This window comes from Crinia signifera, chromosome 7 (assembly GCF_055691185.1).
Source record: "Crinia signifera chromosome 7, ASM5569118v1, whole genome shotgun sequence".
NCBI classification, from domain to species: domain Eukaryota; kingdom Metazoa; phylum Chordata; class Amphibia; order Anura; family Myobatrachidae; genus Crinia; species Crinia signifera.
The window spans coordinates 141614234-141638385 of NC_139223.1; the positions used below are offsets into that span (position 1 = coordinate 141614234).

The 24152-nt window shown below is 42.2% G+C and overlaps 1 protein-coding gene across 1 annotated transcript in view; it reads right to left on the bottom strand.

Moving 5' to 3' along the window:
* Window positions 1-24152, bottom strand: part of COL28A1 (collagen type XXVIII alpha 1 chain) — a 75579-nt gene that overhangs the window by 47104 nt on the left and 4323 nt on the right. The window contains exons 2-12 of the mRNA XM_083155036.1: window positions 20283-20851; window positions 16295-16315; window positions 13933-13992; window positions 10361-10414; window positions 8938-8982; window positions 8801-8827; window positions 7091-7135; window positions 6953-6997; window positions 4639-4692; window positions 2330-2398; window positions 525-593 (exon numbers count right to left, since the gene is read on the bottom strand). Of these exons, the coding sequence (XP_083011162.1) occupies window positions 525-593; window positions 2330-2398; window positions 4639-4692; window positions 6953-6997; window positions 7091-7135; window positions 8801-8827; window positions 8938-8982; window positions 10361-10414; window positions 13933-13992; window positions 16295-16315; window positions 20283-20851 (1058 nt within the window). The remainder of the gene's footprint in view (window positions 1-524; window positions 594-2329; window positions 2399-4638; window positions 4693-6952; window positions 6998-7090; window positions 7136-8800; window positions 8828-8937; window positions 8983-10360; window positions 10415-13932; window positions 13993-16294; window positions 16316-20282; window positions 20852-24152) is intronic.

Consider the following 24152-nt stretch of genomic DNA (forward strand, 5'->3'; position numbering starts at 1 on the left):
AGACTGGCTAGCACGTATCTTTAATAAATGGAAAGATATCTTAATGTATAATTATATAGGTCAATATATTCCACAGATTGCCACATAATGTAGAATTCAAATAAATTAATTTAAAGGAAAAGTATGTAACCTAAATAAATAAGGGTTTGTGTTTTCATTTTGAAATGTACAGCAAAGACCACAGTTCCTTCTAAGCGGTTTACATGGAATTAGAAATTAGATGATAAATGCTTTCGGGCTGCATTGAGAATCTGCTGTTCAGTGCAATTCCACAAAAAATGTTTTTGTCAGTTGACTAATTTCCAGATCATACCACTAACATTTATTTAGCAAGATACTAGTAAGCCCACTCAAAGCAAAAGCTTTGAAAGCTGGTCTGCTACCTTCTGTGTTTGTGCATGTGTGAGAAAGAGATGCAGTTTCACTCTCTGCCAGCAGATGGCAGTGTTTAGGAGACCCATGGATACATACTGTATATAGAGATGATATATAGAAGTACTGTACAAATGTCTAGGAGTACTTACTGCTGGTCCAGGCTCTCCAACTCCTGGCGGGCCATTTGGTCCTGGCCTTCCTTGTAGACCAATGTCTCCCTAAAACATTGGCATTATTAACACACCAATCATAAAATAATTTCCATAATTACTTGATCTAAATGATAGGATAAGAAAATCTTATATTTCAGTGAAATAAAATGTATTCCATGGACTGACCAAATTAGTAATTAGTTAAATCAGTTCAAAGAAAATCTTACGTACACCATAGGCCATAAAAAAGTGACATTTTACTCCTTAAAATTTTTTAATAGTTATATTCTAGTCTGTTCTGACAAAAATAAACCCACGTTTTTGCTAACTAGTAGAGTTGATTTACATTTCCAACACCATTCTGAAAAATAATAACCTCATCCTGCAGTTTGTTGCAAAATGTAGCATATTTTGCTTGTGGAATTTGGGATTAAATGTCTTTGGTTGATTATCCAACTACAGGTTAAGTCTCCCATATAGGATTTTTCTAGTATTTAGAATAAATTAATAGCAGCAGCGGTGTGTGTATGTGTGTGTGGGTCAGTGTGGGGCAGTTAAGGGAGGTCTGGCATTGTCAGTAGATGTCCAACATCCTCAGTGGAGGTCTGGCAAAGTCCAGCATTAACAGAAGGATCAGAAGGGCGGGTCCAGCAGGGTCTGCAGCAGGTTTTATGGGGTCCAACTTGAGGTTGCAGGGGTCTGGCACTAAAGAGCAGCAGTAGCCAATGAGGAATGGCTGTAAAACCATTCCATTGCCGGATGTCATTGGCCAGTGACACAGTGACATCACAACGCCAGGAGGTAACGTTGTAACATCATGTCAGGTAATAGAATTCCTGATAAGGAAGACCTGACCTGTACACCATATGCAGCATCTTGAATTAACTAATGTATCAGCTCTAATCTTATGACAATAAAAAGAGCGCAATACATATTTACTAACGCAGTGTGCAGAATGGCAGAACCGTGACCTAAATATTTTGATGTCACAACATTGCACCACTGTGAACCTGCATCCGCCACAGTATAACTCAACGTTTAGGGCATATTTTGCTGATATCTACTCAGTGGCTTTAGAAGAAACAGAAACGGTGGAAAATACACAATCTTATAAGAAATACAAGTTAACCACTTTTAGAGTATGGAGCCAATTCTTGATTTAAGCCATTTTGGGAGCAATCACAACTAGAAATATTTTTTGTCAGTCTTTCCCAACTTGGTCCAAATCCGATTTACTATGTATCTCTCACTGCATCATATTAATTGGGGATATTTAATAGCCAAGAATGTTGACTTGTTACAGTTTTTCTATAACTGAATCACTTAAGATCTCAATGTGATAGCTAGTCATTTTGGACCTACAATTGGAAAGTAACAATCAAATCTGATTACATTTGTAATTCATCATATAAAGCTCCGAAGCTGACATGGCTGTAATTATGAAGCTCCAAAAATAGGAGGGCATTACCTCATCTGCTCAAGGGCATTCATTGAATACTAGTATAATGTGTTATTCAGCTATTGTCCTCTGATGTCAGACAACTGAGCGCTCATTTATACCTATTTGTTCCATTATGCTCCAGGTTGTTCTGAATTGGAAAGACTTTAAAAATGTTTACGTCAAACGTAAGGATTAGTATAACACATGTGGCTGTTTACACAATTATATCAGTACAATTTACCCCCATGGACCGGTTTGTCAGTGATCATTTTTATAAAGGATCACATACTGTAACTATAGAACCATTATCTACGTTAATCTGGAAGTTAATCCCATTAGACATACTTATATTGTATGTTACCTTGGAGCCTGGCAGTCCTATTCCTGTTTCTCCCTGAAATCCTGGAGGACCGGTGAGACCTCTATCACCCTGTGAAGAAAGTCCAACAAATACAAGTTCAGGATAAGTAATTTTGAAATATAGCAATAATAATAATAATATAATATAGTAGGTGTACAGTGCACATATGGCTTTGAAGTGTATTAACTGTTGCCTAATTTAATTGATTCAACTGACTAAAATTCAAATATGAATGACATAAACAATCAAACATCCAATTGGTAGTGATATAGTTTATTTGTCTGCATGGTGTAAAACCAGCAATAAAGCCTATTTTTTTCCTGTAAGTGTCCTAAATGAAGCTGCAAATCTGCAGTCTCCACAATCACAGTTTTGGTTTTGTTTGATTGCTCCAGCCAGGTTGGGTGCCGGACGGCTCCCCGACAGTCGGGATTCCGGCAGTCATTACTCCGACGTCGGAATCCTGACTGCTCCCTCGTGGGGGTCCACGACCCCCATAGAGGGAGAATAAAATAGGTGGCGAGCGCAGCTCACCACCGTGCCCGCAGCGTGGTGAGCGCAGCGAACCCGCAAGGGGCTTCATTGCGCTCCCCACGCTGTGCACTCGGGATTCCGACGTCTGACTAATGACTGTCAGAATCCTGACCGTCGGGTATTTATACCACACCCGCCAGGTTATATGGTAATAATACTTAAGCGTGTAATGCTTAATTATTGCAGCTTTTGATTTTGTTCTCTGCCAACACCCCCATACCGCAGGGTCATACAGTCTTGTGGCTTCCTGCCGATGGGCCAGATTCAGTAAACCAAAGAAGCAAGTCATTTTGTGTTTGGAACACACCATGGCCCTTATCTTGTTTCTGGCTGCATTATTTTTACCATGCAATTTAGATTTCAGTTTGAACACACCCCACCCAAATTTTATTCTCTCTATACATGTTACATCTGCCCCACCTGCAGTGCATTTTAAGAACAAAGTTGTACTGTGATCAGATCTGAATAAGGGCCTATGTTGCAATGCAAATACATTTACATTATTTCTCTGCAGGGTAAATACTGTCTGCTTTTGCATGTAGCCCACATATGTTATACAGCTTTTTAAACTGCAATTTAGATTTTAGGTTGAACACAAGCTGTGTACACATGGGGCCGATTTCAGCACATAACGCTGGCAATATGCCAGTGATTTCATGTACTGTGGGAGATAAATCGCTGGGTGCACACTCCCGCTGCCAGCCCTTTATGGTCGCTGGTCGCAGGTGCATACTCCTCTGGTTATGGCTGAAAATCGCTGGTCGCTGGTGCACAATGCACAGCGACCAGCGATTTCTAGTCAACATGAGGTAGAGACAGAATGAGACAGAATAGCCTGCAATTTTCAGCCAAAATCGCTGCTCGCTGATGAAAACGGTACACTGAGCAATATATTGCTGAGCGATTTTTAAGCAACCAAATCGCACCGTGTGTACACAGCTTAATTCTCTCTCTCTGCATGCTACATCTGCCCCACCTGCAGGGTCGGTCTTACTAATTTGCATTCTGTTTTGCATTGCTATTAAACCTGGATCAGGCCCAATGTCTGTTGTGATAGGGGGCGTCTTCATAACTTCATATTGTTTTATAAGACCTTGGGCTGTATCTTGGTCAGATGCAAAGTGTCTGTATTTTTGGGTAATGGTAGAAGCCTGATTTAGTACTTTTTGCGGTACAGGTACTTTCATGGCGCCAACATGGTGCTGTGCATCGGTGTCCCCTTGCGGGGCTCGTTGCGATCTCACCCATGCTGTGGGCTCGGTGGCTCGATACGCTCGCCTTGCTATCTAAAATCAACTCCATGCCAACGTGGATAGTGGGGGTACAAACTATACACGTTGGCATGGAGTTTTCAGCCCCGCAGCTGGACACAGACGCCGTGAAACTACACAAGTACCCTTTTTGCTAATGCAAATTTCCATAGGCTTCTCTTCTCCATACACATGGAGCTTTAGCAACACCCTTATGACCCTCCCATACGTCACGGCAGCTCTGTTCAAGAACATTGTTGCCACACTGTTCCCACCATTAAATGCCCATTTCATGGAAAGAGAGACCTGGCAAAGATCCGTCGTGCTGCTATGGATATATGCAAAGATTAACATCTGTACATGCACTGTATGTAAGTACTCACCACTTGCCTGACCCAGAATCACCCCCCCCCCTGTGTGCATCATGTGACTACACTGCATCTAGGTTTGATCAGTTGCTAAATAGCCCAACACTTGCTCACTGAGCTGGCAATAAGATTTGAATTTGAATTGATAATTTCTTACCTTTTGTCCTTGAAATCCTTCAGGCCCCTGATCTCCTGGTGGTCCTTGGATACCCTATTAAAAATAACATTTATTAAAGTTTGGCTATTCTTGGTTTTGCCATTCATAACAACTTTTTCACTCATATGAAGCAGTGAGAATAAAGTGAGAAGTTATAAGGTGGTTTCAAATATCTACTGTCATTACATTCTTCCAAAAGTTAAACTGTAGAAACACTATCCTTGGCACCTTATGCCACATCTCATCCTCTGCCATACCTTTGCAACACATTATTTTGTGTCTATGGCCAGAAGCAGCTCAAAGTGCAAGCACTGTTAGATTTGCACTCCATGATGCTGTTTACTCCTTGCCAACAGCCATTGGGCACTAGGACCCAATGGCTGTGCAGGGAGTCACTGCCTCGAGTCCGATATATGCCTCCTGTGCATGCGTGGCTCACCGACAGTTCTTTTCTATATGATGCACCACTAAAAGAAAGAGAAGCATGCAGACTGGGTGACACAGAAGGCTGGAGTGACAGGACATAAGCTAAAGTGACAGGCAGAAGGCTGGATTGATGTGGGGCAGAAAGCTGGAGAGGCATGAGGCTGGAGCGACATGGAAAGACAGGATCCTATGCTGACAGGAGGCTCGTGTGACATGGGGCATGAGGCTGGAGAGAAGCGGAAGGCTGGAAGGGACACAGTACAGGAGTAGGCTCCTGTCTGCCTGCAAATAATTAATTTAGTTAGAAGTTTCACATTGCAAACAAGCTACCTCATAGGTAAGGTGGGTTTTATTTAGTACACACAAAAAAATGTATTTTTCTTCTTTAAAGGGGGCGCCCAAGCACCTATAACTGCCCATGACTATTCAATTTCTTATAGTACATTGTATACTATTACAAATCATACCTATGCTTTAAGTAAATTAGGTTAGTAGCATTAAATACTAAGTATTTAATAGGCCTTATATTCTTATCAATAGCCCAAAAAATATATGTCTCCATTTATGAGGAATAAGTTAAAAGCCTGTCAAAATGATGGCTTCTGCAATGTATTTTCACTTTGAGCTGTGACAGTTTTTACTTTGACTTAGGGATGGGACCGTTTTTAGCTGACAAACTCTCCACCCCACCCATAGTATCTGTCTTCACAACTCCCTCTCTCCATATCCAGCAAGTTTGAATCAGATGTGTCCCTACAAAAAATTGCGTTCACTTTCGGATATAACATCAAGCAAACAAAGGAGTTATTTGGTACATGGAGTTGCCTCTAGTGGTCACTGGTGGTACTTCACCCCATAGAGGTTAGGAGTAGTTATCCTTTTATATATAAAATCTTTAAATGTATACTTTAGTATAACCACTGGACGCATGCCATTCTCTTCACCAATCTTTGCCTCATAGGTGCACCATTTAGGTCAGTGATGGCTAACCTCGACACTCCAGCTGTAGTTGAATTACACATCCCAGCATACCCTGCATCAGTTTTAGCATGGCCAAATAGTAAAACTGTAGCAAGGCATGCTGGGATGTGTTGCTCAACAATAGCTGGAGTGTCAAGGTTAGCCATCACTGATTTAGGTTCTAATACAATATTTGTGTATGACTTGATTTGGGTATGGAAGGCACATCTGGGAAATGTAGTCTTAGGGACCCATGCTTAAGGAGTGTAACCAGCCACCATAGAGGGTGTGGCAAGCCACCACATTGGCTTACCAACCATTACAGAGGCCATAACATGGCTTCTTCAGAGGATGCTCTGTACCCATTTCTAAATATATATTGTCAGTATATAGTTCATCATGTACCAGATTATGCACTGTAGTGAATATACCACAGTACTGGAAATGAAGTACAATGTAGCCTATATATATGTATAAAGCACAAGATGGTGAACCTGTCTATATATACCACATTATTGCACTCACTGACATGATAGCAGATGACCGTATGCACCAGCCAATGAGAATTGCAATAGATCATGCAAAGGCCAAAATATATGCCAGGACTTATGAGTGGTGGGTATTTATTTATTCATTCATTCATTCAATCAATCAACCAACCAATCAATCAATCAATCATAAACTTGTGTTCTTAACTTTAAATACAATAAATCATTTGATTTACTAATTTTCATTACAAATAGACAAACACCCATGTAGAGTAACTAACAATGTATAACTAAAGTGCATCATCAATGTAACTAACAATGTATAACTAAAGTGCATCATCTGGAACCTGACATAAGAGGAGGGTGGAGTCCTTAGGCAGTGGGGCCCGCTAGAGATTTCCCCTGTACCCCTGTTGGCCAGTCTGGCTGTGTTTTCTCACCTGCACACCTCTGAGTCCTCTAGAACCAGCTGGACCTTCAGGACCCTAAAATATCAAAATCAAAATGTTAATGTACAATCTAATGCTGCCTGTTGCAAGTAGGTCTTTCCATAACAATGTCATTGTTTTGGTACCTACCCGATCACCCTTGATACCAGGAATACCACAGTCGCCTCGTTCGCCCTTAAAAAAAAGGAGAATATAGATAATAGTAAGTCTCTTATTTGTATCTATATTAGACTTTTGAAATAAATGACTTAATAAATGAACAATAACAACAAAAGCACAATATCACAGTCTAGGGTTCTCCGGTGAGATAAATTGTTGATACAGAGCCACAATCTAGTACTAAAAGTGTACAGTGTCGTATACTGTGATTAATAGGACAGCTTGGAAGCCTTCTATGGATTTATATGAAAGCAGGAAATTAAACATTCAGAGGCAGGGACAGACTGGTACTGTATGACAGTCGTGTCATATAACTGTGCACCGTGGTGACAGGTCATAGGGGTTTGCTGCAAGTTACGAGGAACTGGACTCATGGCACGCTTCTCTCTCTCTATGTGCCAGATATTCTAAACTTGAAAAATTATAAAATAGTTATAAAGTAGCATCCAATCGGCTCCCAGCTGCCATTCTACAGGCTGTGTTTAAAAAATGTCAATAAAGGCATTGAATCACGCCTGGCGATATGCGGTAAAGCAAAACGAAAACGGGCCTGGGTCACGGCTGTCGGGACAGATCGACAGTCGGGACCCAGGATTGAATACCCCCTAAGGGGGTTGTTCAATTAAAAGCGATCATTGACCGCGGGTAATTGCTTTTCCCAGGGCCATCCAATTAGCCCCAATAAACTGCGGCTTATCAAGGATAATGCATCATTTGCCTCAGGCAGGGAAACTCAAATCCTTGAAAGCATCTCTGTTTTCGAACAAAAACGGGGATGAGGCTGGTGAAAACACACAGGCTTCACTAAACCTGCGTGTTTTAGGTAGACCAAACTGGATAGGCAAAAATAGACAAACATCTGGGAAATAGCAAAAATGTTTCTTTGCAGCTAATTGGATAGCCCTAATATTGAAATATATAATCAAAAAGACTGGTACATGCATATTTTCTAACAAGTGGTTTTCCAATTTGCATTATTTTCGATGTTTCATTTATCAATCAAAAGTGTTAGCACTCAGGGTCATTCAAGTGTGGTTGCACTTTGCTATTATGCACAAACAACAGATGTTTGGTACTTTCTGAATGTGCAGGACCCATTCTGCACATGTGCGAATGGGTGCAAAAATGAAGAGGTTAAAAATCACGTTGGCGAAGGGGTCCTGCAACATCACTAGCAGGAAGGCAGCAGACTTACAGTGATTGAAAGTCTACTGCTGGACCCTCCCTCCACTCCCGTTACAGACAGAAGAACGGTACTTTGTTCTGATACCATCGGCATACCTCCCTACATTGAAGTGGAGGGAAGAGGGACACTTCGCACACTGGAGGTAAGCGACTGAAATTTTGGGGTGTGGCCTCATGACAAGGGGCCATAGCCTACTGCCACGCCCCATTTTTGTCACTGTGTGGGCATGGCTAGCGGCCCAGGGAGCTGCTGGCTATGTCCCCAGCCTGTCAGTCTGCAGGAATAGAATCTGTATACATGCGCACAGCATCTATTCACAGGCGACAGGGGGGACTGCTAACTGCCGGCTCTGGGCGGTACGTGGGAACGTCCCAAAAAAACCAGGACGTTCCCGCGGACAGTTGGGAGGTAAGCTTGGTTAGTGAGCAAGCACATATATCTCATTGCACGGTGTATTATACAGCCTTCTAGATGCCATGAACTGACTTCATTACCTGCTCTCCTTTATATCCAGGCTTCCCCTGTAAGAAAGAGAATAAAGGTAAAAATGAAAGCGTAAACATTTGATTTTAAATGATGACTAGTCTAATGCTTTATCATTCATATAGAGCATATTGTATTGCACGCTTACCTCTAGGCCATCTCTTCCAGGAATACCGTTAAGTCCAGATTCACCCTACAATGAACATAGATGCAACATAGTTTACATATAACTACTGATTCACATTCTGTAGATATTAGAAGAGAACCCAGAAACAGTCCAATAGAACAATACAGAGATATCACAAAGATCATTTAGGGCAGTCAGTAGTTTGGTTCCAAGGACATGTTATGGCTCGTTCATATATATTGGAAAAAAGCACGAAACTGCCTGAAGACAAACTCTGCTGTAGTTGCATTATGTCATGCTACTTCCACACATTAAACATCTACCTACATACTGCAATCCATCATGCTACAGCGAATGAGAAATAGTACATGCAGCGGTCTAAAGTTTGAATGCAGCATTGAGATTTTAGAATATAATGCCCACATTTATAACACACATTTGTCATAATAGTAATATTCAGGGGTTAAAGTGAGGGGGAACGGGGTGGAACTGAGTTCCACCACCTCTAATGGTGAGGTGAAACATTTTAATCTCCACATTGGCCCTGAACAGTAATTCTTACAGAAAAGCATTCTAGTTTGCAGGGGGATGGGGGGGGGGGGGGGGTGCAGGCAGATACCGCTGATGATACCGTGTCCAGGGGGGGAGGAGGGCAGAGTTGATTCATGGGCGGGATGGGGGGGGAGGGAAGCCCACTGTCTTACCTGCAGTGCTCCCCGCTTCCAACTTTCTATGGTACCTCTATGGTACCTCTCCTCAGTGGCTCATTACCGCCCCCCAGTGGCCGGCGCCCTAGGCAAATGCCTAGACCTGCCTAGTGGTGACGCCGGCCCTGATCTCAGCTAGAACAGACTCTAGATAGACCCCACTCTAATCTGGCTCAGGAAAGCAGGAGGTGGGATGGTTACCTTCAGGTCCTTATTCTGGTTACCTGAGTCCCCCAGGCGCCCCCCCCCCCCAAAAAAAAAAGAAAACCCCCCAGCAGGCATGCAAATGGTTGATTTGCATAATCATCCTTTCGCAGCCTTTGGTGCGGGGGGAGAAATCAGTCGATGGTCGGCGACCATCGACTGATTTCTTCAAGGCTCGCAGATCTGAGACTCCTCTATGGTGTCCTCTGATCTGCAGGTGTCCTGTGCGAGGACAAGGTGGGCAGCTGACATCCGCTGAAGTCAGCTGCCCGCCCCCCGCACCCCGGTCATTAGGGAATTCATTGGGGAATTCTATTCAACACAGATATTGAAACCTGGAACCGTGTTCCATTTAACCTCTAAATGATGTCAAACTTTCTTCTATGGTGCCTTTTCTTTGTAATCAAAATTTTTGGCATTGAAAACAGGATGACATATAGGTATAGATAATATATTGTACTGAAGAATTCATATTTTAAACTAGGGGTTACATTGTCATATGTTTTATTAAAAAAAGAGCATAAAACATTTACCTTACCACCCTTCAATCCAGGAATACCATCATCACCTGGCCGACCCTTTTTACCCTGAAGAACAGAAAAAGCAGCATTACAATATAAATCATCAAATCTGCATTAAGAAACAACAAGTGTATAAGAATTTCAGATTATATCCATTCATTCTTTATATACGTAGGTGGCACTCATAGTAACATTGTAACATATTAATTAAGGTTGAAAAAATACGTTATTCCATCAAGTTCAACCTATAGTATTTTTCTTGTAACTACTGACTTGAGTAATTAGTCATATCTATAGGATTCCCTTAGTGGCCAAATATGTATCCAGTTTTGATTTAAATTCAATAACAGTAGTTGCTGTAACCTCCCCCACCAGCAATGAGTTCCAGAATTTTACTGCTCTAATGGTGAAGAATCCTCTTCTTAATTCAGTACAGAATTTATTTTCCTCGAGCCTCAGTACATGCCCGCGTGTCCTCAGTATAGGCCTGTTAGTGAACAAATCATCTCCCAGTTATCTCCCAATTATCTCCCAGTTCCACATGATTCCCAATCCTTTGTTTGAACATGGTAATCATATCTCCTCTCAACCTCCTTTTCTCAAGTGAAGACATTCAGCCTGGTTAACCTATCTTTGTATTCTAATTTTTCGAGACATTTTACTAGCTTCTTTGTACCTGTTCCAATGAATGTATGTCCTTTTTTAAGGTGCGGTGCCCAGAACTGAACAAAGTATTCCAAGTGTGGTCTCAACAATATATTGTAAAGAGGCATTATCACATTGGCATCCCTTGAATCCATTTCCCTTTTAATGCATGCCAGTTTCCTGTTTGCTTTTGCTGCTGTATGTGAGCACTGTTCATTATTACCCAATTTTTCATCTATGATGACCCCCAAGCAGAATTCCCTTTAATAACTCCATTTAGACTATAAGTAGCTTGTTCATTTTTGTTCTCATAATGAATCACTTTACATTTATCAACGTTAAACTGCATTTTCCACCTTACCGCCCACCTTTCCAGTTTAATTAAGTCACTTTGTAGTGTATCCACATCCTCTCCTAAGATAATTTCCTTACTCAATTTCATGTCATCCACAAATATTGCAATTTTACTCACTATGTCACTTGGTATATCATTAATGAATATATTAGACAAGGTGGGTCCCAATATTGAACATTGTAGGGTTCCACTTTGGACCTTAACCCCTTCAGTAGTGTTTTTTTTTTTGGGAGCGCTCCCCACTGGGCGAGTTTTTTATGGGGAGCGCTCCCTTTAAAAAAAAACCCACCACTACCCCCCTGGGTCCGGGCAGCGCAGCTGAACTGTCAATCAGCGGCTGCCCGGACCTGCGCCCCCCGCGTCGCATTGCTGTCCCCGGCAGCCGGCTTGTCATAAGCCGGCACGGGGACTTCTATTGAACACCCGGAGGAGAGAGGGGAGGAGGAGGGAGGAGGAGGCGACGCCGCAGAGGGGAGGGAGCCGGGCAGCACCACGCTGCCTGAGATCAAAATGTGAACTCAGCAGCGCTGCCCGGCTCCAAACAGTGGCAATCCCGAGAATTTTCCGGGCTTGCCAGACTGGGCACTGAGGCACAGCCCGGAAAATTCTCGGGATTGCCACTGAAGAGGTTAAACCAGCTAAAATGTATGCCATTTACCACCACTATCTGTTTCTGATTGTGCAACCAGTTTTTAATCCAATTACAAATTTTATCTCCTAACCCTAAATTACCTTGTTTATTTAATATCCTTTTATGAGGAACTGTGTCAAAAGTTTTAGCGAAATTAAGTACTGTACTACAGCAACATATTTCCCTAAGTCCAGCCCCCTACTGGTTCCTCATAGAAATTCCTCATAGAAGCTAATTAAATTAGTCTGACATGATCTATTTTTGAGAAACCCATGCTAAGCCTTACTTATCAGCTTCTCCTGTTCTAACTATAACACTCCACCTTTTCAGTTGTACTATAACTTTCATAAATATATATGCGTTATAGGCAAATATATGTTCTGCATACAATGTGCTACATAGGGTGTACGGTGGCATGTCACCTCTAATGGAATACCTAGTTTTAGAGTTTTGTATAAATTATGGTAATTATGAGTTGAAACTCTTTTAACCTGCGATGATGTCAAAATAATGTTAATAGATTATAGCTTTTCCTATAGAAAAGTGATGAGAATTTTTTATCCAGCAACTTTAGAGTTGTATGCAATTGCACTTGCATTGCGTGCATGGATGTATGCATCTGTGAGACTGACCCATTCTATACCACCCACCTCTTCAACTATATATGCATTTGATCTACAGTATCTGAAACAGCCCCACTATATTATTTCATATCCTTCACATGTCCGCACACATCTTACATGTGAATGCTCTTTGCTACCAGTTATGCTCATTGAGCCACAAGTGATAATGCATCTGAAATGCCTGTTTCGCAGCTACAGAGCATGTGCATTGCTAGGAATTGCAAGAGCCACCTGCAAAACAGACTTGTGTGACTGTTCATCAGCCCCTTGTGGTCTGAGCAAGAATAAGAAAAACCATTTGGACTCCTGATACACATAGACTCTGGGGGCTATCCTATTAGCCCCGATAAGCGTACCCCTAAAGCAGCCTGTTTTCAGCAAAAAATGGGGCGGCAGCAACTGAAAACCATGATGAAATGTGTTTGTAACAAGGCAGTCAAATTGAATAGCCTCACACAGAGGAAAAACAAATAGTTCAAAATTACATTTTTTTTTTGCTCCTGGTGTTTTATCAGGGGTAATAGGGGGCAATACCCTCCCTCCCCATTTGGGGGTATTCAAACACATGCTGTATTTTTTAAGTGAAGGTGCAACGATAAAACATGTCTAAAAACATCTGCAATCGAATAGGAAAGTATGTTTTTTAGGTTAGCTGAATAAGCAGACTTAATTGAATACCCCCTTAATGGTAATCACTATACGCCTTAAGCTGGCCATACATCAGAAAGATATTGTACCCAATCATACAATCTCAATTGATTGTAAGATGGATTGTATGCAGATTGTGTGCACATCTTGTGTACACAATCATACAATCAATCATAAGATGGATTGTATGACTGATTGTATGATGGATTGTATGCAGATTGTGTGCACATCTTGTGTACAAAATCATGCAGCAGATGGATTGTATGACTGATTGTATGATGGATTGTGTGTAGATTGTGTGTCCAAAAACCACCAAGGACTGCTGGGGATTTCAAGGGAAATTGTACACAATCATGAGTGCAATCGATCTTAAGATCGATCTTTCTGATGTATGGCCAGCATTAGACAATTAAAGGGGACATTTACTAATATGTGTATTCTACTTCACATGTGATGTTGCTATAGGCAACCATTGAGAATCTACTTCTTATTTTTTTAGTACCTTCTAGAAGATGGTAGACAGGATCTGATTGGTTGCCCATAGCAACATCATATGTGAAGTAGAATACACATCTTAGTAAATTTCCCCCTAAATGTTTTGTGGTCACCAGAATATACATTATAAAAATATGTGTATACTTGTGCAGCAAGCAGTAGTTGTATTAATGTCAGATGTACTTACAGCAGGTCCTGAAGGTCCCTTTTCGCCTTTCTCACAGGTACAGACAGGTGACTGACGGCACTGGAAAAAAAAGAACACAATGTTTTTTAGAAATTACACATTTTGCTTGTTATTAAACATAATGTATACAGGTGATATGTAATTCACTCTGTTTCTTTTAATATGTGATCACAAGTTATATGCAATGCTCTATTTCAGGGGGAACACTCAGGAACGGTGCCCAGAAATGATCTATAACAAGGAATTCTCTTTAACAATGATGTAATCTTTACTTCAGACAGTCTAGGGATCGGAAAATCTTCCCAGAGTCCAGAGGCGACTTAATCTTTGATCTGGATGGTCTCACTACAGGCCATAGAAGCTGGGTCTAAAGCTGGGGTAGCCAACTCCAGTCCTCGAGATCTACCAACAGTTATTGTTTTCCAGATCTCCTCACAGAGGGGGAGATTCTCTAAGCTAAAAATGCGGTAAAAACCCTGTTATCTGGGTTTTTACCGCATTTTGGGATGCACTAAGCATCCCCTGCCGGGTTACCGCGGCCGGGGGCATCACCAGAAAAAATGCCCCATTTTTTTGGGCTTCTAACATGACCCCCGCCGCCCCGCATCGCCCCCCCTCACTTGTGTCCAGGCAGCACAGAGCTGTGCTGCCCGGACCTGTGACCTCTTCCTCCCTGCACTGATCCTCTTCTGGGTGCAGGGAGGAGGAGAGCCAGCTCCCCCACAGCAGCAGCCAGTAGCCGGGTAAGGAAGGGAGGGGGGGAGCCGCCGGGTCCCGATGGGACCCACTGACTCACCGCAAAGGACAGCTCTTAACACAAGAGCTGTCCTTTGCCATAATTATTACATATGTTACAGCACACTGTATGCGATAATTCTGAATGCGTTAGCCGGCGATAGGGGGCGGTAAGGGGGCGCGGATGTTAGAGCATCCCCCCCTCCAGAATCACAAGTGAAGTAATTAGCTCCACCTGTGGATCTTTTAAAATGCGTTTTTGAGTAATGAGTGCACCTGTGCAGCAGCTAGGTTGTCTGGAAAATGTGAACTGTTGGTAGCTCTCGAGGACTGAAGTTGGCTACCACTGGTCTAGAGTGTAATGCTGTGCAACCCTTGCTAAGGATGCCTGCTGTTCTCATAAGGACTGGAGATTTGCTGTGCAGGAGTCCAGTGAGCGGTAAGATGATTCTTTTGCTTATTGATATTCTTATTATCTTGCTTGAGAGGTGTAGATTCCAGTACTTGAAGGCAGTGTTCGACTGGGGCATGAAGGGCCCACTGCTGAAATGCAGTGATAGGGGCCCATACTCCATGATTGAGTGCATGATCTGAGCCCCTTTAAAACTATAGTAAATACTGCTAGTACATGGTAATGTACCAGATAGGGGAACAGATGCACTAAGCTTCAAAAGTGAGAAAATGGAGAGTGAGAAACAACCAACCAATCAGCTCCTGCCTGACATTTTTCAAACAAAGTCTGTGACATGTCAGGAAGGAGCTGATTGGCTGGCTGTTTATCACTCCATTTTATCTCTTTTGAAGCTTAGTGCATCTGGCCCTTAGTGCCCAATTCAGCATGGATAGCTTATTAGAAAATTTGCAAATCAAGCGACTATCAAACATCTGTGCATGCATACCATATGTGTTGTGCATGCACAAGGGTGGACAGCAGCAGAAGAGGCATAGAAATGTAATGTGTATGGAGCTTAACTGACAGGAAGCCAGTGTTTTGGGGGAAAACCTGCCATTTTTTGGGTGTGTCGGATAAAACACAGGCATGCCCAGGCATTTTAATAGTGGGTCTCTCATGTCAGCGCTGGCCTCGTTCAGCCTGTCGATTAGAGAAAGCCTCAGAGCTACTGCGATTTGTACAGATGGCAAAGTCTTTTCGATGTTTTGGGAATTGCATGTGGATCGCGATCTACAATAGTTTTGCAATTCATATGAAATCTGGAACCTGATTGCTGGAGGAGAGGGTGAGCCCCCAGGCAGTGGGGCCCACCCATGATTTTCCCTGTACCCGTGTGGGTAAGTCCGACCCTGCTTGAAGCAGCCACATAAGAATATTTCTTATTGTTTCATTTTTATTATAAGGGAAAGCTGGAACATTTTCCAACATTTGAATAAGGGTAGCATAATATAGTTAATGAGCTGATTTGCTTTACACCTTGTTCCAATAGCAACAAAAATAAATTAAGCTTGTTTCTTATTTAAAAGTATAAAGAGACCTTTAATAACACTTGCAGACTATATATATTTATGTAATACGAACAAAATATGCCATAATCCTTGATCGGTTCTTTTGTCTGCCAGGGAAGCTAAAGTTATATAGTACTGTAGGTCATTTCACAATAGGAGCACTTACCCCTTCCTCTGCAAGCTCTTTCTGTAAAGAAAAAGATGTAGGACAAATCAGTAAATGTAAGAATCAATAAATACTGACTTTTATATAATACCTCACATGCCGTCTTTGCTATAAAACAAATGTTTAAATATATTTTACTATAGAGGTTAAAGTTAGAAAGCAAAATCTAGACTTTTGCATACTTGTATCAACTTAGTCCCAATAACCCTACATCTCTGATGGATAAAACCAAATAATATGATTTTATTGAATTTACAATATATAGATTTTTTTGTTCCATACATATCTTTCAAGTTATCACCTAAGTCAAACACAAGAAAAACTCACTTAAAAGGAAGACAAAAAATTGCAACTCTTGTGACAATGAAGTAGCGAGGGAAGGGGTCGTTAATGAAGCACAGGGGTGCGCATCATTAACGACATCAAACGTACACGCTAGAAGATAAAGAATAATCTTTTTATCATCTTTCTAAAAAAAAAAACACATTTATCATTCAAAATAGTATAACAAAGCATTGGGGGTATTCAATCTGGGATTCCGACTGTTGGATCGTCCCGACAGTCGGTAACCTGGTGGTCTTCGAAGGCTTCCGACACTAATTCGACTGTTGGTATTCAATGTACTGTAAGTCTAGTGTCAGAAGGTCCTGAAATCGGCAAAAATGCCAAAAATGGTCAGAAAATGGCAATGAATGAATTCAACAATACACGCCGTTTCCGAAAAAACAGATCCGACTTGGATCTGGAAGAAGTTGGATCTGGCACCTGACAGAGGTGCCCGCTTTGGCGTTTGAGCCTCTGGCTGAATATATTAGATGTAATGACTCTATTAAGGGCCCGGTAATTGGTAGCTTATCCCACAAAATTAGCCTTTTATGTATTTTAGATCCTGAAAATTCTCTTCCTGCTCTTCACGGGGTGTTACAGGAGTATTCTGAAGTCTCATTCTATAAACTAAACACTAGTAAAACAGAGGCCCTTTCTACTGGGTTTCCCCCCTGATATTGTCACTAGACTAAAATAAATGTACAATTACTCCTGGGAAACCCTTCCATTGAGATACTTAGGAATTAACTTGGCACCAGAAAAACAACTTATTGACTGCAATTATAACCCCTTGTTGAGAGCTTTTGCAGAGCTGAACTGGAGACTGGATGATGCACGATGTCTCTTGGCCTGGGAGAGTGGCTGCGGTTAAAATGGTCCTCTTACCAAAATGGATGAATCTATTTCATTATATCCCAATTTTCCCTCCCAGATACCTTTTAAAGAAATTTAGTAACTTTTGACTAAGTATTTTTGGAAGGGGGCTAAACCTTGAATTGCAAAGAAAATATTAATATGATCTAAAGTAGAGAGAGAGGAGTTGCTTATCTGGATATTGAAACTTACTACACTTCTTGTTTGCTGAATCAGGCTAGGAATTGGTTCAGCCCCAAGGACCCAAAACCGTGGGTGATTTTAGAAAGTACTTATTCCCACCCAGTAGCGCACGCAGGGGGGGTTTCTGAGTACCCAGAAACCCCCCCAGGAATCTGAGGACCCTAGTCTGAAAGCTGAGGGTCCCCTCTTTCCATAGGTACAAGAATTTTAAAAATCGGCCATGGGGAACCGGAGATATCCGACTTTAAGAAGTGGTCCCCATCCAAGCCTGTAAATTGCTTTTCCCGGTCAGATATTTCAGTTTCTGTCTAAATTAGAGTTTTTCTGAGGGTATATTCCAAAAGCTGGGACTCTCCCCCTTTGAGAAACACTAGAAGCTGGTCTCTACTGTGCCCAGAACCAGAAATATCAGCCTTCCAGCAGCTGGTTACTGCTCCAGCTCCACACACCTGGTATGTAGTTTTATATTCTCGTTGGCAGATTGCTCTGCCTCCTGAACTCTGATTCCCTAGTCCCCAATACCGTTTGATAGGTGGGATTCTCTAGTTTTTAATTCCATTAAAAGCTAAGAAATCTATTTCCGGGAACTGGAGATATCTGCAGTCAAGCAAGCTGTCCTCCCACCAGAAAATTATGAATAATAAGCCCACTCCACTATACACCCCTCCTCTGCATATTAAACATCCTCTACCACCCTGGAAGTTATGTATTGGGACCCCTTCATTCAGCCCAATGCCCCCTTCTCCCATCCCATCTCCCACCATCTGTACAGTAAAGGGGTAATTAGTGGAAATTACTGAGCCCTACATGCTGAGCGGTTGATATAATACCCCCTACCATCCGCGGGACATCAAAGCTTCCTCCACCCCTACCGCTGGAGGATCGGTAGGTGCCCCCAATACATTGCCATGCCCAGGGGTCTACTTTGCTGTTATGTATATATATATATAAATAATTAGTTATATACATTTGGTCTATCTATAATACTTTAACTGACCCGGCATATACTGGGTCACCTAAGTGTCCATCTCCGTGCTTTGCTCCGCCCCTCGGGAAACCCCCTTCTGAAAATCCTGCGTTTGCCCCTGCCACCCTACCCCTACTGCAGACTTGTTATGGCTTCCATCTACTGAATCGCGGAAAACCTCAGCCCTCTGAAAATACATCAAAGCAACCCTAGATGCCTGGTATAAAATGACAGCATCCTTCGTTCCTAATTTACCATTAGATAGATGTATTGAGCAGGGAATAACATCAGTGGGGGATTTGTATGTTGAAGATAATTTTGTGCCCTTCACTTATCTACAAAACAATTTTAATATCCCAAAACAAGACTTCTTCATTTATCTACAGATAAGGAGTTGGCTCCAATCACACCAACCTTTTTTAAAACTAGGGCAACCGCCTATTTTCAGTTGGCATAACATGGTGGTGCTTACACTTACTCTCTGCCAGTAAAATACATAAATTGAACTTCCAATCCCTGTGGGAGAGAGACTATAATAGATCTCTTGGTGATGAAGACAGGGAGAATATCTTTAAGTCTTGCTTTAAGATCAGTGTATAAATCATTCTGAATTGTTTTTCAAGCTTATCCATAGGGCCTACTTCACCCCAGACAGGCTGCATAGAATTTGGCCATCATCCCCTAACTCTTGTTGGAGAAAATGTGGTAACATCAGGGATGTTTTTCACATATTTTAGGCGTGCCGATGTTTGCTGCCTCTCTGGGGGGAAGTGTTTCAGATGATGAGTTTAATACTGGACCAATTCATTCTCCCTGACCCAGCTCTTGCGCTGCTCCATGTTTTCCCAATACAATTTTCAGCAGCAGACAGATATATTTTGGGACAAGTCCTTATAGCTACCAAGGCTATTATTGCTAAATTGTGGAAATCTGATATAATACCTTCCATTGAGACAATCCAAAACAAGGTACACAAGCACGTTATCTTTGAGACTGCTGACACCAAGTATTCTTCTTCTCCAAACTCGATAGTCATGAAATGGCTTAGCTGGTCTCTTTATAATGAAAAGATGGGACACTCGACTATTTACAGCAGTCCCTCGGACCTATCTATACTATGTACTCAATAGATACATGTTACTTTGTTGTACAACGATTTATTGCTTTGTGTGGACGAAGACTGAAATATTGGTGCATTTTCTGGTATGGTGTGACATTTGAGACAAATATTATTTTATCATTTGTTGTTTTTTCTCATCTCCCCCTCCCTTCTTACCCTTCTGTACCCCCCTGTTATTTCCACTAAAAATTCACAATATAAATTTAATGTTCAAATAAAAAAAGAAGTCGGATCTGACAGCCTTCAATGCTGTCGTTGATAGCATTAAATAACCGAGTGCCGATATTTCTTGTTGTGAAATATTGGCACAGATTGAATAACCCCCATTAACTCTAGCAGTATAAGAAAACACATTCCCTAAACTTAGTGGATACAAGCATATTGCGATTTAATGCAATTCATGATGCTTTGGAAGTTGGTGAGCTCCATGCTGCCACCACACTGTACTGTAAATGACAGGACCTCTTATATACATGCAGTAATGATAGCAGTATCCATAATATCCATACAGTACATACCACTTCCTTCAGTATTGAATCCGCCACATTGGTTTCCTGTAGATGGAACACAAATCTGGTAGCCGGCACACTCGCCAGCAAGCGGAGTTTTGCCGCATTGGCCGTTTCCTTGGATACAGATGTCATTCCAACAGTGAAGAGCTTAATGTCGTGGTGTTTTGCATTAGTAGTAGCAGCAAAAATATCAGGATTTCTCGGATGATCTACCCCATCCGTTAGAAGTATGGCCACTTTCACACTCTTGTGTGTCCCTTCATTCATATACAGTTGGGTTAAGTTGGTGATGGCATAGGATGTGAATGTACCATGTCCAATGTATGCTATGGGAGCAATGCGAGCTTTAAAGTTATCAGGTCCTTTCCAGTCTCTGAATGTCTGTTCTATGAGCACCGTGCTACTATACTGTATTAAGGCCATCCTCCAGCTGAACGCCCGCTTGGAGTCTAACTGAATGCCTTTTAGCTTGTCCACCATCTGCAACACAAACTTCTTCTCCTGGTTGTGATTATAGTCCTTAGCACTTTCTGAGCTGTCCAGGAGGAAAGCCATCTCCAGAAGGCAGTCTTCATCTGATATAAGAGATCATGAGATATGTATTGAGTAATCTATGACAGATACAATTATGGTGCCTAAAATATTATTGTTGATGCCCACCTGAGGTGTATTCCTGATCTATTACAAAATCAATGGTGGTGCAGTATGTTTAATTATGTTCAGCGATGCTAGAAAATTCTAATCAAAATGACATTTCTTGAAATATAAAAATTAATTGGCTACAAATTATTCATAATCTTTTATGGATCCACATTGTCTTAATTAGATCTGAAGCGGAGTGAAAGACTGTATATCATGTGGGGTGCCTGTAACCACTTTATACAGTACTTCAGTGTTATACAGAGTTTTAGAGAGAACATTCAGTAGTCCACACCAGTCTATGGTACAGTCTCTGGTACAGAAGAGCTTGCAATCTGTACCATTTACCACTCGGACACACACACACACACACACACACACACACACACACACACACACATACACACAAAATGTTGCTTGGTTAGAAGCCAATCAAGCTATCAGTATGTCTTGAGGATTGTGGGAGGAAACCAGAGCACAGAGAGGGCAAAAGTCACTGACAGAATCTATTATATGTTCTATATTTAGAACAGGTTAAAGCTTCCAGCAGGTAATCAATGTTAAGTCTGTACAGTAAGCACTTAACATAATATATTACAATTCATTTTTGTTTTCATCCAGTTGATAGAGAGACCTACAGTAGGGGATGCGGTCATTTGGTCTACTGGTCGACATGGGAAAAGGTCGACATGATTCTAGTTCGAAAGGTCATTAGTTCGACAGGTCATTAGTTCGACAAGGTCATTAGTCGACATTCACAAGGTCGACATGGAGTTTTTCACTGTTTTTTGAGCCAACATGTGCCGACAGGCGGTATTTCATGCCCTACCATCCACTAGGGCGTGGTGGGAGAATAAAATAGTGTGCCGAGCGTAGCGAGGCACCGTGCCCGACGCATAGCGAGCGCAGCGAGCGATGCGAGGGGATGCAGTGCACTTTAAACTGTGTCCATGTCGACTGTGTTGACATTCAGGTAAAAAAACAGTGAAAAACCCCATGTCGACCTTGTGAATGTCGACATAGACAATGTCGAACTAATGACCTTGTCGAACTAATGACCTGTCGAACTAATGACCTTTCGACCTAGAATCATGTCGACCTTTTCCCATGTCGACCTAGAATCATGTCGACCTTTTAGCATGTCGACCTAATGGATTCGACCTAATGACTTTCTACCATAATGCAATAGACCAAATGATCCCAACCCTACAGTAGGTAGGGGAGAAAAGGTGAGCGTGTTGCAGAGGGAGTGTTGGAAAAAAAGAAAAGTGAAAGAAAGGACTTAAAAGCAGAGGAGGAGAGGGGGAGGTAGACACAAGGAAAACTGAACACTCATGTAATATGGGTTAATACAACCCCAAGGGTGAGCTCAGACATTTTAGTTGTAACATCATCAGGGGTTCCAGACTGTAACCTTTCTGTAACAGACTTTGCAGACAATTCTAATAGAGGCCACAAGATCCTTCATAATCATTACATTATGAAACCTCGAAACTTATGAATAGATGGAAGATGACTGGAAATAACTTGTAAAAGATGGTGTGGGTGTGGGGGGGGGGGGGTGCGTGGAGTGGGGGGCTGGGGGTATAGCCCATGGGAATGCCCAGCGTTTCATGGGCACTCCCATGAAGACGCTGGTCGTTTCCATGGTAATGAAGCTATGACACGGGTGCGGGGGGTGGGCAGCTGACTTCACTGGATACCAGCTGCTCGCCCAGTTTCTGTGGAGTGTGAATGCAAATCTAAGTGACCTGAGAGTCATTTAGATATGCGTGCTTGCGCACATCATTTGTGGTCAGCGACCATTGAATGATGTGGGTGTTTCCACATAGTGTTAACATGTTTATGTTAAACATCCATTCGCCGGTTGTGCGAACAAACCTGGTGTGCAATGGGGGATGGGCAGATTGGAGGGCAGCATCTGGGGGACTCAACCAGAAAATGGGCCTCAGTGCTAGCAAATAAGGATTAAATAGCTCGACGTTTAGCCGTAGATTTATTAAGCTGCAGTTTGGTAAGACTGATGGTCATCACAGGCTTTGAGCAAGTTTAAATGAAATAGTCAATAGGAATAATTGTTAAACTTGACTGATTAACCATTCATTCCTATTTCTGTTTTAACACTACTGGTTGCACCCGCGGATGACAAACTGCTGTTTTGTAAATGTAGGTCCACTTGTTCAGGACATCCTGTCAAGGGAAGTCCTGCCTGATACTGTAGGGAAATGTCTAACACCAAGGCTCCCCATGTCCAAACTGCAGTGTCATGAGAGAACCACTGGATACATAAGGATGACCGGCGGTCAGGATGCCAATGGTCAGAATACCAAAACTGGCATCTCAATGGAGGGAATCCTGACAGGAGTGTGGTCAGTATATTAACCATCATCCTGCCCCCCCATAACACTAAACCTCCTTTCTAGCAGCCTAACCCTTCTCCATTCAGCCAGACCCTAAACCTCCCTACTAGTGACAAACCCCTGCACCCCACTATCTAAACCTAAACCCCACTCTTGTTGCCAAATTATATCAGCCCCCTCCCTGCAGCCTAACCCTAATTTCCCTAGCTAATACCTAAACCTAATCCCCTTCCCTTGGGGGTTAGGTTAGGGGTTAGGCTAGCCCTGCATGCTATCTGGCCCCATATACTTACCATCAACATCCTGATCTATTCAGAGTTCCAGTGCCGGTCCTCTGAAGGCAGCCGAGTTGCTGGAATCTGTATATTGAACGCTCTGGTATCCTAACTGCCCGGATGTTAACCACATCCCTGGGCGACAGAAGTACCCAATACTATGTGATTAATGGATGAGCAAAAATGTGAGACTTGAGGCTTGTATGTCATTTTTGGAACCAAGCATTGCATGCAGTTTAACTGGTAGAGATGCAGTCTGTTGCATATGTGTAACATGCTAAGATGGTTGTGACCCACAGTTTGAGAACAGTTTGCTATTGGCAACAGCCAGAGGCATAGGGTGGGTGGCTCTGGTGGAGCTCAAGCTTCAGGAGACGGGAAAGATAGATGTCATGTTGGACCTCTAGTGTCTGTCAGAGGAGATCAGTGCGCCCATCGCTGCCCAGAACTACAGATTTTGGGAGCACTGGCGCGCTGTTAGAAAGGACCCACCTGGGAAATGAGCATGTAAACCCCTCCCCCCAGTGGCAGTGAGAATGTAAGTCTACTTGGCAATGAGCATTTAACTCCCCCTGGCAACGAGCATATAACTCCCCCTGGCA